This window comes from Lingula anatina, chromosome 1 (assembly GCF_051362555.1).
Source record: "Lingula anatina isolate TDL-2025a chromosome 1, LinAna3.0, whole genome shotgun sequence".
In the NCBI taxonomy this organism is placed as follows: Eukaryota; Metazoa; Brachiopoda; class Lingulata; order Lingulida; family Lingulidae; genus Lingula; species Lingula anatina.
Window position 1 is genome coordinate 65,901,273 of NC_141767.1, and position 24,922 is coordinate 65,926,194.

At 38.1% G+C, this 24,922-nt stretch overlaps 2 protein-coding genes and 1 long non-coding RNA gene across 9 annotated transcripts in view; 1 reads left to right on the forward strand and 2 right to left on the reverse strand.

Annotated features, from left to right (window-relative positions):
• LOC147764891 (uncharacterized) overlaps positions 1 to 8,576 on the reverse strand; it is a 13,957-nt gene extending 5,381 nt beyond the window's left edge. Inside the window, exons 1-2 of one of the 6 annotated variants that reach the window (XR_015331978.1) lie at positions 8,239 to 8,576; positions 3,044 to 3,234 (exon numbers count right to left, since the gene is read on the reverse strand). This is a non-coding gene — a long non-coding RNA (uncharacterized LOC147764891). The other 5 variants (XR_015331977.1, XR_015331979.1, XR_015331976.1 and 2 more) reach the window with 5 other exon arrangements.
• Positions 3,819 to 19,296, forward strand: LOC106172765 (midnolin). The gene is made up of 7 exons (XM_013553644.2): positions 3,819 to 4,382; positions 4,514 to 4,601; positions 5,057 to 5,113; positions 8,890 to 9,384; positions 10,788 to 11,013; positions 16,494 to 16,679; positions 17,741 to 19,296. The coding sequence occupies exons 1-7, from the start codon at positions 4,159 to 4,161 to the stop codon at positions 18,019 to 18,021; spliced, it is 1,557 nt and encodes a 518-aa protein (XP_013409098.2). The 5' UTR covers positions 3,819 to 4,158; the 3' UTR covers positions 18,022 to 19,296.
• A 1,393-nt stretch (positions 19,297 to 20,689) lies between these two features.
• LOC106172766 (RWD domain-containing protein 3) lies at positions 20,690 to 24,320 on the reverse strand. Of its 2 annotated transcripts, XM_013553646.2 has the most exons (5): positions 24,202 to 24,320; positions 22,879 to 23,489; positions 22,646 to 22,755; positions 22,160 to 22,294; positions 20,690 to 21,845 (listed from the first exon to the last, which is right to left on the reverse strand). In XM_013553646.2, the coding sequence occupies exons 1-4, from the start codon at positions 24,278 to 24,280 to the stop codon at positions 22,177 to 22,179; spliced, it is 918 nt and encodes a 305-aa protein (XP_013409100.2). In that variant the 5' UTR covers positions 24,281 to 24,320; the 3' UTR covers positions 20,690 to 21,845; positions 22,160 to 22,176. The 2 variants fall into 2 exon arrangements, 1 of the variants encoding a protein (XP_013409100.2); XR_015331974.1 differs by lacking the exon at positions 22,646 to 22,755.
• Between the last annotated feature and the right edge of the window lie 602 nt (positions 24,321 to 24,922).

A 24,922-nucleotide genomic window follows, 5' to 3' on the forward strand; every position in this document is an offset into this window, starting at 1 on the left:
AAGAACTGGGATTTTGCAAGATCATGACCAAAATATTTCGTCTTGTTGCTCACTGTGCCATCTGAATACCTTAATTTTTAATAAGATTTTTAAATATAAAAATTAACCGAAGAGAGTTGAGAGTGAACCAGCAGAAGCATGATACTGAGTGTGGCTTCCAGGAAGTCATGCAATTTTTCTTATCAGAAAATTATCCTTACGACTTGGTCTTGCAACAACCACTTCGGTACACGTGCACCTGCTACGTACGATTATGGAACAGAAGCGCGCAGCGCTTTTTTTTTTTTCTTTTTATAAACCCAGCGTCCTTTACATAGTGAAGATCGTCTAGGAGTGGAGTATTCTAATCACACATGTGCCCTGACTCAGTTTAACTATCATCGCCGACTAATTCACCAAGTCATCGGCTTCTACTCCGATGATTGATATTTTCTGCAGATGAGATAACACGCCGATATTATTTCAATCGTGATTTCAAGAAGATGATTCAGTTCTTCGCCGTGACAAGAGCCGTTGATAAATCATATCGATCTCAGGATGTATACAGCATCGGCTATTGGAGGGTTAGACCGAATGCTAACAATCAATAAATCTTGTGTCAAGGCTGGTCAAAGCACTGAGAGCTGATGCTGACTTACCTCTGTCCAGCACGGCACACAATGCCGGTTAACCACTCTCTACCAGCATTTTTTTTCAAAATTCTCACGGTTCACATGTGTGCACAGAGTCAGGGGCAGAGAGATAACTGTAGATATACTGTGTATATCTAGTGAAAAAATTATGCTGTGGCCCTGGAAGATGGTACCTGTTAATTCAGCTAGTGGAGAGGGTGTTGGTAAGCTGGTGGAAGGCCCACGGGTGTGGTTGTAGTAGACTATAATTCTGGGTGAAAGTTATTATATTACTACCAGGATCACGATTCTAACATCGTCGCAGGCTATTGGTGGGTGAGGGGTGGGGCTTACAGACCTTGAACATTTGACCATTGAAGATTGTCTATAGAGCATGGGAGATTTGATTTGAACTTGTTTACAACACGTGGATAATGACATCGCTTCCAGTGAAGACTTCAAAACAGTTGCCTTCACATTGGTATGAATGGGATTGGAGCTGCGGTGGCTTATTGACTGTTGATTGGCATATATAATGGAGATTGGCTGATGACAATCTACACAAGAGATTTGAAGAATCTCGGCAAAAGCTACCAACAAGGCGTGGGGAATACCTTTAACAAAAACCGTTTACAACCGTTTGCTACTAACAGGGGGCCTACAATTCAAGTTAAAGGGTAAAATCAGAAAAACAAAACATTTTTTTGACGACAAAATATATACCTTGCTCGTCATCATGTAACTTGAATTCAATATCACATACAAGCAGGCCCTCTCATTTTCCATCACTCTTTGTAACTCAGGGGCAGTTCCCTATATTTCTAATATTTTCTTTTTTCTTCTAAGAGACACATTTGATAACTTAAAATTGATACCGCCCCGAGACTGGGGTTTTTTAGGGGAAATTAAGGAAAACGTTACGCTTACATTTGACGTTCTCGTTCCCAAAAATCGTTAAACTTGACACATTAAAAATGAGCTTAGCTGTGAAAAGTGTCACGAAAGAGATACATCCTGAAATAAAATTACCCCCTCAAACAAGCTTTGAAGATAACATATTTTACCATCGTGAAACGCATACTAAATGTGACGTATAAAAAGTCGCTCGCACAACGTACGAAACATCTTTCAAAAATGAACACAGGCCCATCTTTAAAAATTAAAGTAATAATCCAAATGTCATTGAATATGTTTACTATAATGAGTGAAAAGGTCTCTTTGTAAGTAGAAAATGTACACAACCACACTCCATGACACCTGTACCCCGAGTAGAGCACACCCCTGCTTCCTTCTGCCACCGCTGTTGCTGAGAAATGTATTGGTAAACCAAGAACACACCCCAGTTCTTAGCAGAAAAGGTAAAAACCAAACAGTCATTCCCATTGTTCTATCGCACTGCGTGTTGTTTACGTCCATTTACGTTTGTTAGAAAATAGCCCATTCATTTAATGTATATTAAGATGTGCTGTTCGTGTTTATGTATCGTGACTTTTCTACAACAAGGTCGTCAGGGCAAGACGTAACACCCAATGCTTAGGTTAACCCTGAGCGTATCTCCTGAAGTAAAGACTACTAAAGTCACGAAGGGAGTTAAAATATGCCCTTATCATGACCTGCAGTGCTTCCCCATGACAATAAATCATTTTAATTGTTCACGGATTGAGACGAACACTGTCACGCTCGTTAAAAACATACATTTTATTCAGTTAAGTACAAGAGGCTTAAAGACAAAACCGGGGCACCGAACATAATATTCACAATCGGAAAATTGCTTCTATTTGTAGATTTGCCCCCCCCCACGTTTTCTTTTTTTTCACAAAACATCATAAGCCTACATATAAATAATTTTTCTAATCATAGGCAACTTCATAAGATTTTTATTTCTTAATTCCGTTTATAACCTTTTGAAATAATGTTGTCAGAAGTTGATGTTTAATATCAAAATTTATTCTCATCATTGGAGTCTGAATGACACAGTAACAATAATAAATACCTTGACGGAGTCTCCTCCGTGACGTTTTTCCATAGCAGCACGTTTTACCTTTGCTTCTTGGTATAAACTATTTGATTTTGTGCCACTGTATGATAAGAAAGATATACGATTTTACGTTTGTTGTGTTTGTACAGGCCCTTCAGTTCAGTGACCCACCTGCAGCATCGTGCTGATGTCTGACTCAACTACACGATCATACGTCTTGTTTACAAATCGAATGACAAACATTTCTTTATCAACAAACTGCGCAGCTAATAACTGTAGGCAGCAATTTATAACCTTACATCATTGTTCATGGTTGGTTCCCTGAACAGTCGGACATATACGCTGTTGGTTCCAGTAATCGTAAGGCAAGCCTCCTATATTCTGAATGATGCATTTTAACCACAATACACACTCTTAAACAATTTAGTGTCAGGCTTCACCATTGTTTGATTACCTCTCTCAGCGAAGCGTTTCATGACCTCCCGCCCAACCCTGGCGGTCCTTCAATGTGATTGTATCGCATCTAATGGCGGTGTCAGGTGTCAGGTTTCCAGGGCAGGGGTGTCAATAAAACAGTTCTGATTCAACTAGTGCGTTTTTCTGTTAATACCAACCACTTTCATCCTTCCAGAAGACGGTAGAAGCCTTAATCAGAAGAAAAATGGGATATGTAGATTATATTTGCGCACAAGCGGTATGTAGGAGTTGGTAATGATGCTCAGGTCCCTGTGAAAGAGGTTCTAAAACTGGTGCAACGGCTTTGTGCCCTGGAATTTTGGACATATTATAAGCAACATCCTAATGTAAAGTGCAACGAGCTAAAGAAACTTCGTGAGGACCCCTCATTCCATTACAAAAACTTAGCAGCGCAAAGAGAATTTCGCAATCAGTTTGACTGCTGGTTTGGTCACAGGTGTTCGTAATATAGGTGTAAATAAAGTCATGTAGGTGTACGTGTTCACCCACGCGCTTTAGTCACCACCCAAACTAATGTGTCGCGGCGATTGCTTCATTCGCGTCTAGGGTATTGAAATATGTCAACATTGAAATCTCTCGTTTCTCATCGACAACCTAGTTATCCAATACTTGGCACTACATAAATAGCTGCGGGAAGGTTCATGCGTGCACGACACGTTGTCAGCTGATCTGGTTAAAGCAGGTCTCTGGGTTGAGTCACATCTCAAGGTGGCTCATCTTAGATATATAATTATCCCGTCACGACGTTCGAAGAACACTCCATCGTGACATTTTACGGACATTCTGATACTGATCTATTACATTAACCCCAGAGCCACCAGGCGTTAAGAGACTTGGCGTTCTTTCTGGCTTCCCCTACACAGAGTAGACTCGTCTTTAAGCAGGCCTCTGATTGGCCGAGCTCCGTTCATTGTAAATCGACCTCGAGTGTTAACAACCTGGCTTGGCTTGCACAGCGCTGAGCGTACGGACGCGGTGGCATACACCCCAAACTGGAACCAGACCCCTGGACTACAACGAAAGGACACTCGCATCTCGAGGAGAAGACGATCAGGGATCGGACTGCAGGCCACTAGTATAGACAGGACCAAAATGGAGCGGGATATTGCTGGTCCTACTAGTTCTACGGAGTCACTTCTATGCTCCAACGGGCAGAGCACCTCCACAAACTTGATTTCTATTCAGATCTGCCCTTCTACAGGTGGACAATTCGATCTCCAAGTAACGCAAGAGTTCACAGTGGACGACTTAAAAAGAGCAATAGGAAAAAAGCTTAAAGTTACAAGGGACAAAATCAGTATACTATTTCGAGAAAAGTAAGTAGTGAATCGTTTATTATGATTTGCGCGCCATACATAATAAGAATCGATTTAGTTTGCAAGATCATCTCACAGTCCACATCTCACAGTAAATGATTATCTTAACTTCTGTGATCTTTATTTCTTAGGATTTTAAAAGATGGGACTTTACGGGAACACAGCGTGGTGGACGGAAGCCGGATCACTCTGTTACCGCACGTAGAGAGCGGACTCATGGTAAGCCCCAATACTTTATGGCATCTTTCTCGTCCATTCAACTTTTTGTGACGTAGACATTTCCCATAATATCCACCCTGTACGTAGTTCTAGCTCAATTTATGTGCGCAAGGTGCCAGCGGAGAAATTTAACTGCGTCGCTGTGTGCAATGGTATTCTTTTACCCTAGCCCCAGTCCGTGACCCACTTAAGCTGAATAGCGATGATATGCGGAGTCCTTTAACAGAGCCACGACTCGTCCGCAGGAATGCACTGAAGCATTGCTAGACTGGAGATAAAATAAAGATAGATATGCCCAGAATCGGCGACTTATTTTGTGGCAACTCATGTTCAAAGCGCACAACCACATTCTACACAAGATAACCAGTAAAAATTATTCTCTCTTCAGCGAAAGTAACCCCCTTTGTGCGCAAAGTTCACGATGTCAAGTTCAAGTTTTTTTTTGTTTGTTTCAGAATCAACGTGCTGAACAAAGTGTTTTACAAGCTTTGGAGAATTTATCAGACGGACAGGTAAGTATAGTGTACACATGTGCTGCACGGAGCAAATGCTTAAAATGATGGCCGCCGAACGCCAGAATAAAAGGGTTTTGTTCCCGTCCCTTCACGCGCTTGACTGCTTCTCCATGGGAAAGGGCTAGGGCAGTATTTATTTACATGAAAATTCTAAAGGCGGGCCCTTGCTGTGAAAGTTGTCGGGGTTTTCAGTTCTTGGAGCATTTGAAGACTTGAGAGATTACAGCTAGAATTTGCACCTTCGCCCAGATACCAGCTGTGCTAAATTAACTGACGCCATTGTATATTCAGGGGTTCCTTAGGGCTCCATTACTGGAGGGGATAATAGGAGGGGGCGGGCGGATATTCTAATGTTTTCACGTGCACGAGAATACAGTGATATGGCTCTAGTGGAGCATGGAGTAAAGATGACTTGACAGGCATCATTTTAACCCAATATCATTAGTTTCATCAAAAATGTCAATATCTAGGACTACAGTGCGCATCGATTATTTTCTTGGTAACCTTAGTAACGAATAAGAACGTGTCTGACTTGAAGAAACCGGAATAGTGGAAAGCGTATGATTCAGCGCAAATTTATCATTCTCGGTACGATGTATGATTAAACATAAACCAAAATCAACAGCATTTTTAAATTGACCCATGATTCAAGAGTTCTACGTTGTCTTTCCTCATAAACTTCTCTCAAGTGTAAGCAGCACATAGCCATTATAATGCCTCCTGTGGAATATAACCCGTGGAGCTGAGAGGAGGCGAGGTTTGACACCTGACGCGGTTGTCAGATGTCGAGGTCCGGCGAAATGCCTAATGCCAAAGCCAAACAATCGCTGACATATTGGTAGGATAGCTGCTAGCAGCCCAGCTGATACTGCAGCACTGGCTCTTATTAATGTCTGCCGTGCAATCTAGATAAAGATTTCCCTGTTTCTACAGCGGGGCGCTATTTTTGCCTGTCCTGTGTATACAACTGAAAGGATGTCGATAAGAAAACGTCTTCGATAAAGATGATTTTCCCAACGTTTTCTTATTTTTACCCTTGTAATTGTTCAATAAATGAACCAAATCGCCTGGCCCGCCAGCACATAGTCTTCGATTCGGTTCCACTGTTGCGTGCGTGAACACCGCCCCCCTCCCCACCTACGCTCCCGCGTCACGCAGGGTTGGAATACCGCGGTTAAAATGAATAATGGCTCAAAAACAAAAATGTGTAATTCTTTGGTTTAAGGGTAATGGGTGCACTCTTTCACATCGATGGAATATTAAAAATCTGACTTCTTAAAAACTTACGGATATTTGCTGTTTCGCCCATTTGAACGGGTACAAGGCCTGTCTACGGTTCCCTTTGAGAATTACAATATTATGCAGATAAGCATAACTAGATATGGTAAGGGTATTAAGCTCTGTGACTACTGTATAATTTGAATGTCACATTAAACCATCACGAGATGGCTGACCTTGCGTTAAACTGACCGTAACTAACATAATCACTCAGGCTCGCGTGATAGCCCCCTTTTCTCTCCGAGTCTGTAGTTTAAGCCAGCAAGTGGACTGGGAAATGTTAAACCACAGGATGCGGTAAATCAGGAGGAATGTCTGGCGGATATTTTTCCTCGTAAACGTCAAAACTGGGACAGGGAAGGCAGGCACTTGAATGAACATTATTATCTTGAGACTTCACACCGCGAGATCGTAGTTGTTTTTGTAAGGCCCCTTTAACGCATAGTGATATTACACCGTCCTAATTAGGTACTTTTGTTTCGTCTTCTTTCTTCTTATTTTGGAGGGGAGGGGGTTCGGTCTTGAGTGGGTGTTTCCAGTGTCCCGCTCTCTCAGTGGTGAGCCAGGCCGTGGGTGCTTTTATTACTTTAACTTTTGTTGATGAACACTGTAGAATAGCCGTCGTCTGCTTGCACTGAAAGGACTGACGTCAATCCAGCCTGGTAACAACAGACTACCGGCTCAAAAATCAATACACCTCACTGCAGTGGTAGGGATCGAAGCAAATTGCTACGAACTCGTGGCTTTGAATCTCAGAAGAAATGTCTTAGGATCAATGTAGCAAAGCAGGATTTTAATTGAGAGACGCATAGGCAAAGCTGTCAACGTGATTTTATTGGGGAAAAGTACCACGCCTGGTGCATACGTAAAACATGCACTTCATACGGGCACTTTTTATGTTCAACAATATAGCCCTGTAGTTGCGTGGAGAACAGCGGTCTAAATACGCAAGAGGCGTTTGACGATCCGACACCTTTAAAGGCACGTACAAAATACGTGAACCAGCATTCCTCCTCAAATCCCTCTTGACGTTGAAAGGGAGTTTGTATCTCGTTTCGTTCGCCACCAACGGTATGCATTATGTAGAGGCAGATGGTTGATGCGATATGCATGCCTAACTCACAATCAAGAACGCGGCACGTCGGAGGTTTGCTGTAAATAGAATGATTTTATTGTGCTTCGTGGAGGAACAACATACAGTGCCTTCTAGCTCGTAGTCTAAGTCGGTCACAGTTTACTTCATGCAAACATGATCGTTAGCTGTAAAATTGCAAATCACACTGGCTATACCTGGTCAAACTGGGTGTAATGATCTCAAATTTTCTCGTTTTTCTTTTTCGACATTCCTAATCGTGACCGGGACTTGCTTTTCTAAACAAGTTTGAAGCAACTGTTATTCTATAATGCACCCAACTGCAGGCATTTCCGCGTGACGTGCTAATTGACCACATGACAAGCATTGTAAAAGCGATACGGCCAGCAGCGTTGGAATGATTAAACAACGATAAAAACTGGTCTACAACTAGGCAGGTGATGGGTCCGCGGTCATAGTTCTTCTTAACCGCGATAGCGGCAAAGTGCGCATATGTCTAAGGGTCATTTCAACGTGGGAAAATAAAACATACCGTACGCGATATGGCATATCTAATGGTCTGAGGGGATGGGGATGTCTGCTTTTAATGCAACATGGGCTATATGCTTTAGCGTGGGTTCAGTTAGTGGGCGTCCCCTCTGTGCCCGGTACCTATAGCCGCCCACAGGAGTAGATCGTTTTATGCGACCCTGGCACTCCAAAACAAATGTGCACCTATAGCCGTGATCAGGGTCAGATGTAATCTATTTACCCAAGAAACATCAGTCATTGCCTAGCGTTCCGTGATTGTTGTCGTTGGATTAACTTCATGTGTGCAATCATCGTGTCAAAGGTGCTCTTTTCCTTCGTCGCAGTTTCTTAAGGCTAACCAAACGCGACCCTGGCAGTTGGCCAATGTTTTGTGGGACTTCCCTGTTGCCTCAATTTTGATGCAAATGTGCGGATCCTGCTCGCGCTCACGTGCTGTTAAGGACGTGATCAAGGGGCGGACGCAAATCCCAAATCCAAATATGGTTGCGGTTTGTGTGCGACGACATGCGGTCGAGATAGAGATTACCTTTAGCTGTATAGTTCAGTATACATTATATGCTGTAAATCCCCCGTTTGTTCCCATGCACCCAGAAACTCACCGAGTTATTTTATTGTTCTGTCCGATCAATAGAGCGCTTTTATCGAATGAACGGGGTCATTTTCTGACCGTAGTATCCAAGCTATCGTTAAGATAGCGCGCAATCAATCTGACTTAACTTACGATGATAACTAGCTGGAACAATGATAACAACCCCCACCTTCCCGATTAAATAAATTATGGCAATGTTGTACACTTTGAATAAAATCAACGTCGCACATCTGTCACCATGTTTCAATGTTACCTCCCTTCATTTATCTTATTATTTTTCAGGTAAATGATTTTCTTTCCGGTAAGTCACCCCTGACTTTAGCTATGAGACTTGGAGACCACATGATGTTTGTACAGCTTCAACTCTCGACGACCCCGCCCAAGAAAGTTGCAAAAAGAAAGAGGACATCAGCCAATCAGACGTCGTCTTCAGTGTCGTCTGCTGGCACCGCCTCAATGGGAACATCAAATGGATCGACTGCTGCGATTTCACCAGCCTCACAGTTACTGTATAAAGACGCTCAGTCAACTCTGCCATCCAATACATTACCACCACCATCATCATCATCATCATCATCTACAGCAACAGATATTACCCCATCGTCTTTAAATAAACCGCCTTACGCTTCATCATCACAAACAATGACAGTGAAAGAAGCTCCACCAATTAACACATTACCTATACTGGACAAATCGCTATTAGCAGAGGCAAGCAGAAATTTATCAAAAAGATTAAAGGAATTGTCACAGGCATCGGCTGAAGCAGCGAAAAACCAGGTAAATGATCGCTTAACCCCAACAATTGTGGAGACTTTTAACTCGTAACATTTCTACCATAGGTGTGCCACCTCCCCTCTGTCCCAACTCTCAAAATTTTATTTACAAGTCCAAAGGAGCTACTCTGCAAAATGACCCACAGTGAATTGAACCCCACCCCACTGTGGGGCATTTTGCAGAGTAGCTCCTTTGGACTTGTAAATAAAATTTTTTGGTGTGGTAACCTGGATCTGGGTATGGTAACCTTTTCAAAGTTTATTTGCTCAAGGCGAGAGGGGTTGGGCTCTACAAGTTTGAATAACCAAGAAAAAACCATATCAGTTGTAAAGATAGACAATGTGCTTATCACGGTGACTTTCAATGACACATTTTGATTCTCACATTAGAAGTATTTATGTTAAAAAAAGGCAAACAAGTCAAAATCTTCGCTGCAATTACTGTGAATGAACAAGGCTAGATTGTGGTAAAATTCTGGTTATTTTATCAGTGTGTTATTTGATATAGATGCATCCAGATCTTTAACATCAGAGTAATGCCAAAGTTCCTTGATGTATGCTGTCATAGGATAGAATCAATTAACAAATTCCAGGAATTTGTATATGTTAACATACACATGTAGTTTAAATGAAACTTCAGATTACATTTCCTTTTGTCCATTTCATAGAATTTGATTTATTTGATAGTGTTGTGAAAAGGAAACATTGTATTTACTCCTTGATGTAGGAAGGGCTTAATTACAAAAAATACCGTTGAGTTTCTTTATAGGCAACAAGTGACTGGATTTTTATCGTGCCAATATAGCAACTGGGTTTAGTAGTATATTCATCTCTGTCTAAACCACACGAAAAAAAATTAACCAATTCAAATTATCCTCAGCATTTAAGATGAAATATTATATGCTAGCTTTAATCTGGTGATATGGTTAACATAATCCCACCCTGCTGAACAGCTCACTTCAGTCATAAGGTGCATTCAAAGGCCAGTTGTGACAGCTGAAATAGGTACCATGCCATCTCAGCAGACTGTGATTAGGATCTATAACCTTAGGGAGTCATTCTAATCTCTCTGGTGTCCCACCCACCACCATTGCTGGTGCCTTGCGGGGTAGTTAATGCATGGTGACATATAGACATTGTGTACATGATGTGGTTCTTATTAAAATCTAGGGATTAGTTGGATGGTTCCTTTGTAAACTTGGCACAAGTTGCCCATAAATGTGCCTTTGAACTAATCTTGGATGTTGTGTGTAGAGGGGGGTTGTTGTTGTTGTTTTCTTGGAAGAAAAGAAAATATTTTCCTTATGAAAGTTGGTCAAGATGAAAGCAAACATCAACAACAGAACAGATATTTCTTTTGTTATTACCATAACAAGTGTGATATGTTTTGTATCTCTTTTATTTCAGGAGGAAGACTTGACCCCACCACCATCGCCCCCTGTTACAACTAACACGATGAAACCAACATCATCATCATTATCCACATCTTCCACTACAACATCCACCACCTCCTCCTCCTCCTCCTCAGTGATGTCATCATTGTCACCAGCCATGGCACGTGATAAACAGCAAGGTGCCATCATAGAGAGCATGCAGCACCACGGACAAGGTGTCTACTCAGGGACTTTCTCAGGTAGGTCAACAGCCATTGTGTAAAAAGCCAAGAGGTCACCTATAGCGTCATAACATACCACTCCTCTCAACTTGCCAAGAGTCCTTTTTTTTTTGGTGTTAGGTGGTCCATTTAATTTGTATTTCACTTGACATTTTTTCAGGTGTGAATTGGGGCATCTTTTATGACATAGGGTAATAATAATAACTATTATAATGTGCCAACCTATCCATACCATGAAGGTCGTACGTATTATGCCCAGTCAACAGGTTCCATTTTCACTATTATCATATTTTGACCACTTAAACACAGTAGTTTTCTGATACATGAGGGTAGGGTGGATGGGTAGGGTGGTGGTGGGGGAGTGAGGAGTGTAATGCACCAGCAGACAACCATGCATCCCTCAATCTCACTGTAAACTGGTATCTATTGAATAAAGATGGCTTTCTGTGAGGTGTATGATGAATTAGTACTGGAAAACTGTGAAAGGAAAAAGTGAAAAAATATTTACTAATATATAATAATTTAGATAAAGCAGTTTAATAAAGACTACCGATTTTTATTACCCAAAGATTGTAGAAAGCAAGGAATCTATAGCAAAGCAGTCATTTAGAGCAGATGCATTACATATTTAATCTTTTAAGCAGGCTTATTATGGATGACTAGTTATGCCCAAGTTTGTAAAATACCTTTACTACGTGGGCACTTGCCAGCATAGCAATGTCATAGATGTTTACGTTGTTAAATCAATACACAAAGTATGGTTGGTGAAGGGTTAATTGCAATGGGATCAACTGAGAGTTAAACAGATTAGTACTTCTTGGAATATGATGTAGATGCCTAACTATAATAACGGTGTTCTATTACAAGACGTGATAATGAGAAGACATTTGCAGTGCAACATTCTTTTTATTTCCTGCAAATCTGAATATTTTCTATGTAATTGGTTCAGTCAGTTTCAATGCAGCAGTGTGTTGAGCCATGGAAGTTGATGTAGGTCAGAAATTCACAAGTCCATCAAAGGTGGATATTAAACATTCATGCATTTGACCCCCCTCCCACTCAGTGAAGTTAAGCAGTACATGACCTAGCCCACACAGTATCATACAAGAGTTAATGACTACAGTCCAACCATCTGCCCACCATGATGGATTACCATAGAGATGAGTTAACTTTGTAAAGTACAGGGTGATTATGCTAATATAAAATTAATGCCTGGTGGTCACGGTGCTGTGGTACATCATAGCCCCCCAGAGTTTTGGGTCAGCTGAGAAGGTGTGATATTCAGCACATTTACTTAAACAATGCATCTTCATTCCAGCACTGAACTGCCAAATATTCTCCTCAGTGATTCAAATGGCATATCGCCATTGATATGGTTTCATGCACCAGCATAACTTATCTTTTGGTGGGCGTTAAATAAATAATTTTCAAAACACTGCGCTACCATTTCTTATCAGTTCCCATGTTTGTGTAAGTTAGAAACATCATTCTAAAGAGCTGAAAAAGTAAATGATTGTAAAAGATCATAAAAATGAACTTTTCATGAAGGTCAACATGATTTTGAGTAATGCCATAAAGACACTCAAGGTATGTAAGTAGTTGTGACCTACATAATGGCCTTTGTTTGTTTCCCCGTTTTCCTGACAAGCAAACCTCTACGGAGAGGTTGTTTACAATGGAGTCAGGCCCACATGTTTTTCCTCCTACAGTTGTGACCATCCTCCAGAGAACCGGAGTCTGCATTAAAATATATGATTGATTAACGGTGGAATGAGTTTATCTGATGAAGGATATTGTTCACTCCATACACAGACTTGCACTTTGAATACAACATACCATTTGTCTCATATCAGTGCTTGTGCACCACAGCCTTGTTAAATATTCCAATAATTTCTCATTCCACATTGTTTGAATGATAAAATATTAAGTATGTTTTCAATAATGGTATACATCATTCACTCACTTGTGTATAATATCAAAAGGTTATAGTACTTAACGGCCACTTTTCATTAGTGACTTCTGCATTGATCTGTCAGTCAAATCACTTTACCAGGAAAAGATCAAGGCAGTTTGTCCATTGCGTTTTGAATATATCTTATGGCAGACCAGTTTCTAGGACGAGCATTAATCTTTTTTCAAGGGGTGACAAAGGGAGCATTCAGATAGACACATCTCACTAGGTTGGGTTGGTCATACTCTGCAGGGGCAAGTGCAATCGGCTTAACTGAATGACAGGTCTCCTCTAGCTGCTAGGGTTTAGCTGCTCTAGGAGTTGTATCAGGCAGTAAAGCTGATTCCACTGATTGCACTTAGCGCGAATCCCCATCTGCAGAGTTGGACAGACCCAATTAATATGATGTGAATGGGGTCATCATCAACCAGCAAGATCTCACTGGTGTATATTTTTTGTACCAACCAGGATGTGTACAAAATAACACTGGAGGGGCACAGTATCTGTTAATTGTTTACAACAAATAACTGTACTATCAAAATTTACATTCCCTTCCGCATAAGGTCAATGACCAAACCACCCCCTCCATTGGGCAACAAAAACAAAGCCAGCGATCAATACGGTAGGGATCTGATTACACCTTATTCTCCTGACACTGCATTACCAGAGTACTGGGAAAACCAAATTCGTAGAATCACGCATAAACAAATACAGCAATGACTCACCAGATTCAAACAAAACGATTTCTTACACTTCCTTGACTAGATGTTTTACCAGCAAAGCCTTAAGGAGTTGATGAAATTACTTAAACTAAAAGCACACCAAAAAGTATTTTTATTTCTGTAATTTGAATTGATTTTACCTTGAAAAAAATTGGATATTGAAAACTTATCTCTGAAATGTGTGAATAATTACCATAGTGTAGTACGATATTGGTTCTGACTGAGTGGGAAGCCATTCACAGAACAAATTTGTGGTCTACATGGGCTACACTTATTATTAGGGAATCTTTAATTAATTTATTAAGGATGTAAATGATGGGTTGGGCAACACATAATTGAATCACTACAAGATTGATCTAAAGGAACTGATAGAGAGAAGCTCCTGATAGTACTGGAGTACTGATTTTTTTCCTGTATTTACATGGGCTTTTCCAGCTGCTAATTCCATAGAGCTGCCATATACCTATCCTCTGTGGATTTCCTTGTGAAATAAATTAACTCAACCAGTATATACCTATTTCTTTTTCTTCAGTTAAGAGGCTAAACTGTTTTGTGTCTTAACTAAAAATGATGCAGCCAAAATTTAAGTAAAATCCCATGTCTCATGTTGATAAATTCAGTATCTGAGAATTATATATGAAGTAAATAAGTTAATTTAGATGATGACTTGAAGGCTGAAGGGAAGATAACTAGCTTTCTCTGGTTAATAAACAACCTACAGGATTAATATGGATGATAATGTCCTTTTGAGAATATAGTATAAGTGATAACAATGCAAAACTTTTCATCGTCATGCGGGGAAAAGTGTCCCTGTGACGACAGTGAAATTCCTTTCCAAATTTGACCATGGCAAACACGATAATTGTTCTGAAATCCTAACCCTTAAATCCCCAAGCCCTTCAATGTTTTAGATGTAATATACAGAGGCAGTAAGTGGACTGGACATTGAAATAAGAGAACAGTTAAACCAGTGACATACAAAAAGAACATAATATATTACAACACAATGTGACTTGTCAAGCTGAAGCATACACAATGCTGAAAAATTAGGACTGGGATGACAGACATCCTTTTGTGTACAAATACTTGTTTCATAATTAGGATTGTGACTGGGGGTAGCAAAATAGTGTGTTTCTCTAACACATAAATCTAAAACATCCTGAGAACGGATCTAGACATATTGCAGTATCAAAGGCTTCTTGGGAGCTTATACTTCTGTCTTAGTTATAGCAGGGAGATTATGTGCTGTATGAAAATCTTGCACCTTTGTGCTCAGAGTTCAAAAATTCACTGATCAAATAAGCACCCCTTGAAGTAAAAGATTTTTGGTCACGAGGGAAGATCTTTTGTGGAGTTTGAATGCGATTATATTTGGACAAAGGTGTGTAAATATAAGTTGACAGGACAGGAGGTTACTTGAGGGTGTTATTATAACTAACAATATCCCAGGAAGCTAACATGTTATAAAGTGCACTGGTAACCACAAGCAGTGGCAGGACATAGAACTTTGTATTCCGTTCACTGGAATGATTGGGTCTGCCCTTGGACTGATGCGGTTGCACACACAAGCTGTTACTTAAGTTGAACAAAACCTGTGGTTTGCTCATGTATTTCTTCTCTGATGTAAATGACTAGTGATATGGCCTAACATAATAAAAGAAATTGGAAGGTACATCCGTCCATACACAACTTTGTAATGACTACCTGTTTTCTTCATCCCTATGGCTATTTCCTGTTTTAAAAGATTAATAAAAACAGGCTGCAAGTCTTAAAATCAGAACAGTGTCAAGTTGCAATACACATGGTTGGTTGAGCAGGTAACCCTGTCATTATCTGTCTGCCATTTTGCTGATAGCACATCCCTTACAGCAGTGATAACCAGGACATTGGATGAGACGTGTTAAATATTCTTGCCCCCAATGAGAAAGATAGAGTGGATAAACTTGATTTATCACATTAGTGTGGGTATATGCAGTAGGTATCATTCCACCACAAGGAAAGATTAATATGAAATGACTGCGGTACCAAGTTATGTCTATATTGAAGGCATTTTTTTTCTGACTGACCAACTCACAGTAAATGATGGGATATATTATAGATGTATACATATGTGATTATATATATATACACACACCTTTCTTTGTAAAAGTGGGTAAAGTTTGTATAGACCATGTGGGTGAAAGATTAACAGGGCATGTTTGGTTCCATTATTTCATTAGGTATATCGCCATAGGGCTGTGTTGGTATCCCACATCAAATGAAGAAATAAATACATAGGGGTTGTCACATGTGTCAGGTTACAGCCCACACCATTCATTCTTGGAACACCAAGGTTGGAATGCACACATACTGGTATTCTATCTGCCCACCTCAGATCATATTTATGTTATATGTAATGGTCTTAGACTGACTTGGGTGGACTTTGGGTGATACCTATAGATATGCAAATGTATACATTGCATGTTACAACTGAAAGAACCAAAATAAATTTCTTAAGCTTCCTTGAAGTAAAGCTGTGCCTTTTCACCTGTACTCTAGATTGTGAGACGACTTTGCTGTAACATTTTCACTAATTTCCTTGAAACTATTCCTTATTCAAAATGTCAAATGTGAGGTAAAATGCCAAGACCAGCTAATGTTATTTCAGCATAACCAATTTATGACACAGGATCAATAGTAACAGTCTCTGTATATGTTGTCTGGAAAAAAAGGAACCACTGTGCAAGTTCAAAATTACTTTCTGAAGACAAAATTATATCTGCCCATCTATCTGCTGTGTTTGGCATTTTTAAAATAATTTTATTAATTAAAATTTTTATTTATAGGCACCTTAAATCCAGCACTGCAAGACAGAGATGGGAAGCCCAAGAAGAGTATCAGCACAATAATTCACATTCTGAATGACCTTTTGGGGGCCACGCCACAGTACAGAGCAAGTTCTGGGAAGCAGAGTTCTAGGAAAGCAGAAAGAATGATGTCAGCCATGGCCACAAAACCTAACCACACTCCTGGTAAGATGTTATAACCAATACTCCATCTATATATCTTCCTGCCTCCTTCACCTCACTCACTGTGGAGCATTGAGAGTTCATTTTACACAGCTCATTACCCTGCTGTCCACCTGCCTGCTAATCAACACAGATCATTTAACACATTATGCAAAACTACTTAACCAAGGCTTCCACAACAGCTTTATCTTTGGCACAGTATTCAGTTAACATTTACAATTTATGTACAGCTGCAAAAATGCTCAACTTCCTCAGACATCATTAACTTGGCACATAGATTTTGAAGGCAGAGGAAAATGCCCAAACCAAATGCTCCATTTGGAAAATTAAAGGCATCAACTGCAATTTAGTGCATTTCATATTCCACCTATCCTAGATAACACGGGGCAGATCAGCTGTGCCACATAGTACTTCTAAGCATTTATGTATGCCTCATTTAAACAGTTGATTGCTCAAGCTGACATGTTTTGATGCTCTCAAGAATGTAAAACCATTAGAAAAAAACCTGTTTTGAACTCTATTGTTCATATGAACTTAAAAGATGATAAGTTGAGCAATGAGGAAATATACATGTGGAACCACACACCCCCATGTCACAGGGTTTATAGAGATAAAATGACACTGTCCATATCTATAATACAACAATGGGGCTTTTCAGACAATGCTGTGATATAATAACATACAATTACCTATAAGTGTACTATGTTCCCACAGTTTCACACTTAATTTAATTGTTATATTAAATAATAGATAAAGTGCATAAGTACTGATAGTTCAAGTGTTCTGTTTCATTATCCAGGTTAAATGCATTGTTGCTGCATTTATAATATGGCTCAAGTGGTACGATTTTTTTTTTTCTTAAAAGGGAACAAATGTGTCTCATCAGTCATCAATATTATTTTTGCAGAAAATTAGAGGTTAAAATTTATTACAAGCAGTAGGGATCATGTAGGCATCCTACCTGTATAGTTTCTACATAACTTTGGGTAAGTTGTATAAAGGACTAGAAGACAGACCTCTACAAAAACTATACCTCTTAACAAACACATATTCTTCCTCTACAGAAAATGAAGAGCGCCTTCAACAAGAAAACCAAACTATACGAGGGAAGATGGAAAGACTCCAACAAATGATGGAAGAAAGAAGGCAACGTCGTCAGCAGCGAAGGGAATCGCGTGGCCCTTACCCCATGTGGTCTCCCATCTCTCCCCACATGCCAAACTCTCCTGAAAAGGAGGATGGCAGCTCAATGGAGGTTGACGCTAACCTTGAGACAATGACTGATAATGTCAATGACAGTAACGATAACCAGTATAGTGTAGCACAGAAAACAGTGGTAGCTTAAAGTGGACCAGTCAAGGAGTAGTCAGATGAACATCCACTTTTTAACAGCTCTTACAGGGAGAAGTCTCACCCCACCCCAAGACTAAGTGTGGATGAAGTAAAGTGAAGTGTATAGAGCAATTTTAGTGCTTTCTGTTAAAAGCAATCCACTAGTGTCCATAGACTCAAATATGTTAACTAATCTGGCAGATTGGTGAAATGTAAGAAAGACCCTGTATCACACTGATTAGTCCAGCAACATCAGAATAAGGAGATAAAGACACAGTGGTACATGACACAGGATAATAACACATTTACCAACCTGGAATATATGTGAACGAAATTCAGTATTGTTTTGAAGTAGCAATGGCAGTACTTAATGAGGACATCTGAATGATGAATTGAGCAACAGAGCTGTCTGATCATCTGGCAACTTTTATTTCAATGACTAAGACATTACTTTTCCTTACTTAAACATGAAAACATTCTAGCATATTATTGATGTAAAGTCGGAAATATAAATTAGACTGTTTGACCAAAAAAATGAAGGATATTTTAAATACCAAGAGTAAATGCCCATTAAATCAGTCCTCCAAAGGCCAGCTAAAGTAAGGACCCAGAAAAGAACAACCATTCCAAGTAGAGTGAATATGAACAAATCAAAGTTGGTCTAGAACAGTACATTAATATCTTTAATGTTAATATTTTCATCATCATGAGATGAATTGCCTGTTTTATACAAAGAAAATAAAAATAAGAAGTTTGTATAGATTTTTTTCAATAAAATGTAGAATTCTGTACAGGCTAAATTTAGATTACCTTGTTTGAATATATGGAATGCATGCTGTGTTGATTTTATAGTCATTTACATATACCTCTTTAAACATATCATTCTCTTCATATCATGTTTCATATCCTCCTGGAGCAAAAGAATGCAGTCTTTTAGCCTCCTACTAACCAAGCTGTACATGTAACTGCTTCAAGTTCAGTAAACCCTGAACTGTGCAATAATAAGACTGGGGTACACAGAGAGAAGTACCTTATCAATAAAGGGATCAAGTCTGGCTAGACTTGGTCTCACTTTGAATGTTAGAAACAAAAAGGAAGTGTTTTTCCAGTACACTATGTGTATTCTATGTTAATTAAGAGCACAGAATGTATAAAGATAGGCTGATCATATGACTGCCATGTACAGAGTTGACCTAACCATTTACCTTTTACCTTAAAATTTGTAGTTGACTACAAGCAGTTGTAATTATATAAAATAAGCACAAAAAATAAAATAAGTGAAATATAATTTAGCTGTTGTTTTCTTATTAGCAATGCTGTCTACTAGCACACACTGAAGTGTTACAATCATTATACAGTACATGTATCATACATCGTACATTGAGACATGCACACACATTACTCTTACATGATATTAACAACATTGTAGAATTTTAAAATGATGATTGATAAAACATGCAGTAATGTAGACTAATCACTCTCTATATAATTATTTGGATCAGTCATTTAAACTTTATATGCATTTTCACAAAATCCCCTAGTTTACAGAAATCCTTCACATTTCGAGATACAGACCAACATGTATTGTCCATTAAGAGTTGCATTCCACGTACATGAACTCAGAGCCACAGACTAATACATACCATTAACATTACCATTAACATTAATTAATGAATTGTCACAGACTTGTTATCACAGGGCACATCCCTTGTTACACTATAGCTCACACAACATGCAGTCCTGCAATGATGAATGACCAGCCTCTTTACTGCTACTGGTACAACTATTTGCATATAAAGTAAATCTTGAGATGTTTTGAATTGAGGTAAATGCAAAGATGGGCACACCTTTATCCCCTCAACATAATACTACAAATAAATGATAAATTTTGATTCCCATCTTTGCTCATGAAAATGGGGTTTTAATTTCAATTTCTGTCACAATAAGCCACTACTCCAGCATCCTTTTGGTAGAGAACCAGTTCAAATCTGTTGCAAAAAACCAGTTCATGGAAAAATCATCAAATAATCATGCCCTATTTTTCAATCTGCACACTTAGCAAACATTTTTCCAACACCCTTATAAAAGATTTGGCAAAGAACATTATGCTGCCGTAGACCCGCAGCGAAGATCTCAATGCACAATGATGATCTATAACCAATTTATAAGTGTAATCTCAAGTTTTGTGGGTTCTGATCTGCCAAGATGTAGAGCACAGAAAGTTAACAATAGATTGTACAAACAATAGTAAAAGGCAATCTTTAAAACACCTCAACAGTTGCACAAGTTGTAATATTATAAAAGAAATTTACCATCAGGCACATAGGTCCATAATGACAAAATATAGCAAGGATTCTTGTTCCAATTGGATAAAATGAAAAGCAAAATTAAGACAAAATATCTGGAGACAGCACTACACATGAATGAAATAATTTGATATTGGGCATTTTAACTAATGAAATCACAATCTATTTTAATATAATCTTTCATGTAAATAAACTGTTACCTTTAACTTTTCACCAAAGATATACTGATTGTTAGTACCAGTAGTTCTTTTGTACTACATAATTAATGTCCAACTGAAGCATATCATGCTGTACATCTGAGCATGCTTTGGAATATTTGACTGAACTTCTGTGTTTGTGTTGAACCATGAATCAGAAACAATCAAAGAATACTAATGGTATTAGATATCTTATTTATTAGACCAAGTCTGATACATAACCTTCATAACTATACAGGCTAAGAACCAGTATCAGTATACAAATATTACTGACAGATATTATGGAACACATCAGCATGACATCTAGGCATTTTTCCACAATGAAATCTTTCTTTTCACTTGTAATTTTTTCTATACTCAGTTATCAGAATCATATGTCAGTCAAATGAAGAAATGACTAAGATGTACCTTAGATTAAATGTGCATTTTAAGATTGCTGATATAATATTCCTGAATGGGTTTTTTCTATACAACAGTGACATGACAATGTTCATTATGAAGGACCCTTACCGTCCTTTCTGCTTGGTTAAGCAAAATTTACATCAGTACTGAACACACGAGGTTAACCCATTACTGCTTTGGTTTCTGCATTTGTGAGTGAATTATGTTGTCTATAACAATCTATTTATAGATATCCAAATAAATTGCTGACTTCATTCCCCTTACTATGCCCCTGAGCAAGTTTTTATTTGTAACCTAACTAACTTGGAGAATGATGTGCATCTGTATGTGCAGTCCTACTCTTGGCCTCAAATTTCAGGATACTCCTAAACCTGATACTGCATAGGAGTGCTAACAATATATATTTATGTGCAATGTATACTTTTTTAGTATTGTCATCAGGAGTTATACCACTGTTAATGACATGTTTGACAATAAAGCACCATAATTTTTGAAACCCTGAGTGCGGCTGAATGTGCAAAGGACAAGGACCCAGTAATTAGATTCTGGTAGTGATAATGAGAAGGACATTGATGTGAAAACATCTTCATTGTGGGGCTTAATCTAAAATGCCAGTCCTCTCAGTTTACCAACAAATGTCAACTGCACCATATGCCATTTTCTTATGATAATATGAGCTCCAAAGGGCTTCTTTCCTAATGTGAATTAACAAGCTTCCGAGCGCTGCCATGTTTCTCAGACTTCTCCCCAATGTAATTCCATAAATTCATAGTTATCTAACCACATTTTCATTTTTTTTTTTTTTGCCTATTAATAAGTTCTCCACAAAACCGTAAACAAATCAATACATTTTTTTTTTTACAAATTGTGATAGGTGTGAACAATCTCACCAAAACCAATTCAAACTGTGGAGCAATCACAGCAGTTTTAACCTGGAAAAGAATAAGACATTAGTGCTAATAATAAGTTACAATAGAAAAATTGATAAAAGAAAAGTTTACTTTTTGGTAGATCTTTACAAAAAGCAATCAAATCACAATACTGAGTAAATTTATCAAGGAATCAGACACTTGTACTTAAACAGAATTTAGGTGACCACACTTGGATGTATAAACTTTACCTTCTGAAACATTTTATGTTATTTTATTTTATTTATTTATTTATTTATTTATTTATTTATTTATTTATCTATTTATTTTTGTGGCAAAAAACTCAGGTATTATGTGAATGCTGATAATTAATTTACCTGGTTCAAGGTTGCTCTTAGTGTTTCAAACTGGACAAAATAGAACTTGTATAAACATCTGACAAGTTGATCTCCATAAAAACTGCTGCAACATCAATATCTGACTTTAATTCTAGGACTTGAAAATTTGAAAAACTGAAAGAAAATGAATTATGCATCAGTTTATAGTACAACTGAACACTAATTTTAGCTGTATCACTAAATTTTAGGATAGGTAGGTACTGGGTAGGTACGTAGGCAAAATACCTCAAAGTGTATGTAATGGATAACCTCACAGTGATAATGTAGAAATGCATAATTAAAGTTGTTCATAAGGAGACCCAGTTCAAAAGTAACAATTTGTTGTTTCGGTGAGACGGTGGGAGGAAAGTGAGAGACCTCAATATTATTTACTCTCTCTTGAAACCAAAATAGTGGAACACATGAACTTTATCCTCTTGCACGAGAATTAATGTGCAAATTACAAGTAAGCTGTCTGCTCCTTACTTAAAATTCTCAACTGTTTTCCTCGATAAAACTGACAACATTCTTTCCTTGCAACTTTTTCCTTTAGAATCTATATCAACATTTGCTGTTCGGTGATTAACCAAATATTTCTGAAAAAAATTATAACAAAGTAAAATCTAGAAACAACTTTTCAACACTAATAATTACATGTACAAACTTGAATTTAAATAAAGTCTTTAGTAATTAATTTAAAATGTACTAAGTAAACATACCCTAATATTTGCACTTGTACCCTCTAAAATGATCAGGATATTCTTCCCTTGGAATATCAACCTGCCTACTAATCCCAATTGTTCTGTCCATTTGCATATTGTTTTGACATACTTGGCCTTGGATCTCATATGGTCTAACTGTAAAACAATAATTTCCTTCCCAATGTCTTCACAATTGTCCTTTGCTCTGGCAGATAAATGCTGTGTGTCAGGACTGGTAACATTTTCTACCAATGTCTCCAACTTAGCAGTACATTTTTGTGGTTTATTATCCTGATCTTCAGGTTCTTCATACAGTTTCTCTTCAGTTTTGAATACTCTTGAAGAGTACCTGACTGCATTTTGCTGTAACCATTGCACAATTTCCATGACCATAACTTCCCCAACAAGAGTATTAGCAAATTGGACTAGATCAAATGTTAATTTTTCTATTTCTTCTTGATTCAGGTTGGCAGATTTCAAGTTTATATCTGGGATACTATTGGGATATGTGGGTTTCATTGTAAAAATTGCATCAAGCACTATCTCTGTCTGTGTGTTTTTCAACTGGGTGTCACTGCTTTCTGACTTGATCTTTATTTTCATTGTGTACAGAGAGGAACTACCAATATCTGAAAATAAAGTATAATAGTAATATATTTGCACATTTATTTATGTCAACATTATTTAACATTCCATAGTTTAGGTATATTGCAAAGAAAAAGGAGAAGAAAATCACCTACAGCACATTTCAAAGCCCCAGGGTTCCTACTGTACTCCTAGAGCTCATTCCCAATGAAACTGGCATTCTACTCTCAACGTCTTCATTGAGAATGACTCCAACAGTGCTTAGCAAAACACATACATGCATGAACTTGAAAGTGCAAATATATTTCTCAGTTATGGAATCAACAGCTTTTAAAATCAATGTTTGAATTTTGGGCTTCACCCATAGAGTTCAGATCACCCCCTCCACCCCAGGGATAGTGTAATCCCTGTAAAATATGTATATGAACAGTTGGATGGGTTATAGAAGTGGCATATGATTCCAATGCACTGTGATCTGACCATCACACTCAGACTGAGTCAGTCTTTTAAAAATAAACACTACTTGTGAAAATAAAAATGCTTATTTTAAATGTAAGATAGGTTGCTTTTTAAGTTGTAAAAAATCTACTTTTTTAAATACAAATATAACCATCAAAGTTACAAGTAACATAATAAATTTCACTTCTACGTCATAGAAGTAGAGAAAGCTTTCTCTACTTCTATGCTCTACGTCAAGTATCAAATGTAACATGATTTGAATGGAAATGTAATAAGTGGTTTTGTGTTGAACACCACCTTGCTTTGCATGAAAAACTTCGAATTCAGCGGGACTACAGTAAATCGCCTGCAACACTTCGATCTCGTCTTCTGCCATTTTGTTGACTGATTCCTAGTTTTAAGAAGCATTTGGTGTTTTAGATTTATCGTTAATGTATTCTCTAAATTAATTTTTATACTTATGAAAGTCTTTAAAATTAGTTTTGGTGTTGAATGGCTGTATAATATATTGAAATAAAAACAAAACAAATTAAACTAAATAGCAAAAAGATGTGTACTTATTACGGAACTAGGCATATTTTCAGACGTTACTCTCCTCTCAAGAGCCTCGATTTCACCACATCAACCTTATCGATGTTAGCTCCTAGCTCCTGACCAAAACGATATACTTACAATTTGTATGTGGCCTACAATTGTCATGCAACTCTATAAACACAATGAATGGAAAACAGTGTGACTCATTATTCTCAAAGATCAATGATATATTGCACAAAATACAGGCCAGGTTAGAAAAGCAGCATGCCAAAATTATTTTAAACTGTTTGTTGGACCATTTGCAGTTTATCGGGATTTTTTCGTTTTCACACATTGGCATTGATCTCCAGAAGTAGCTATATTTTCTGAATATCCACATTAGTGCATGATTAAAACTGGTGGTGATTTTATTGCTTAACATTATGTAATATTGCATCAAAATCGTTAAAAATATAATTTAATTTGTGCAAGGCAGCACTAAGCA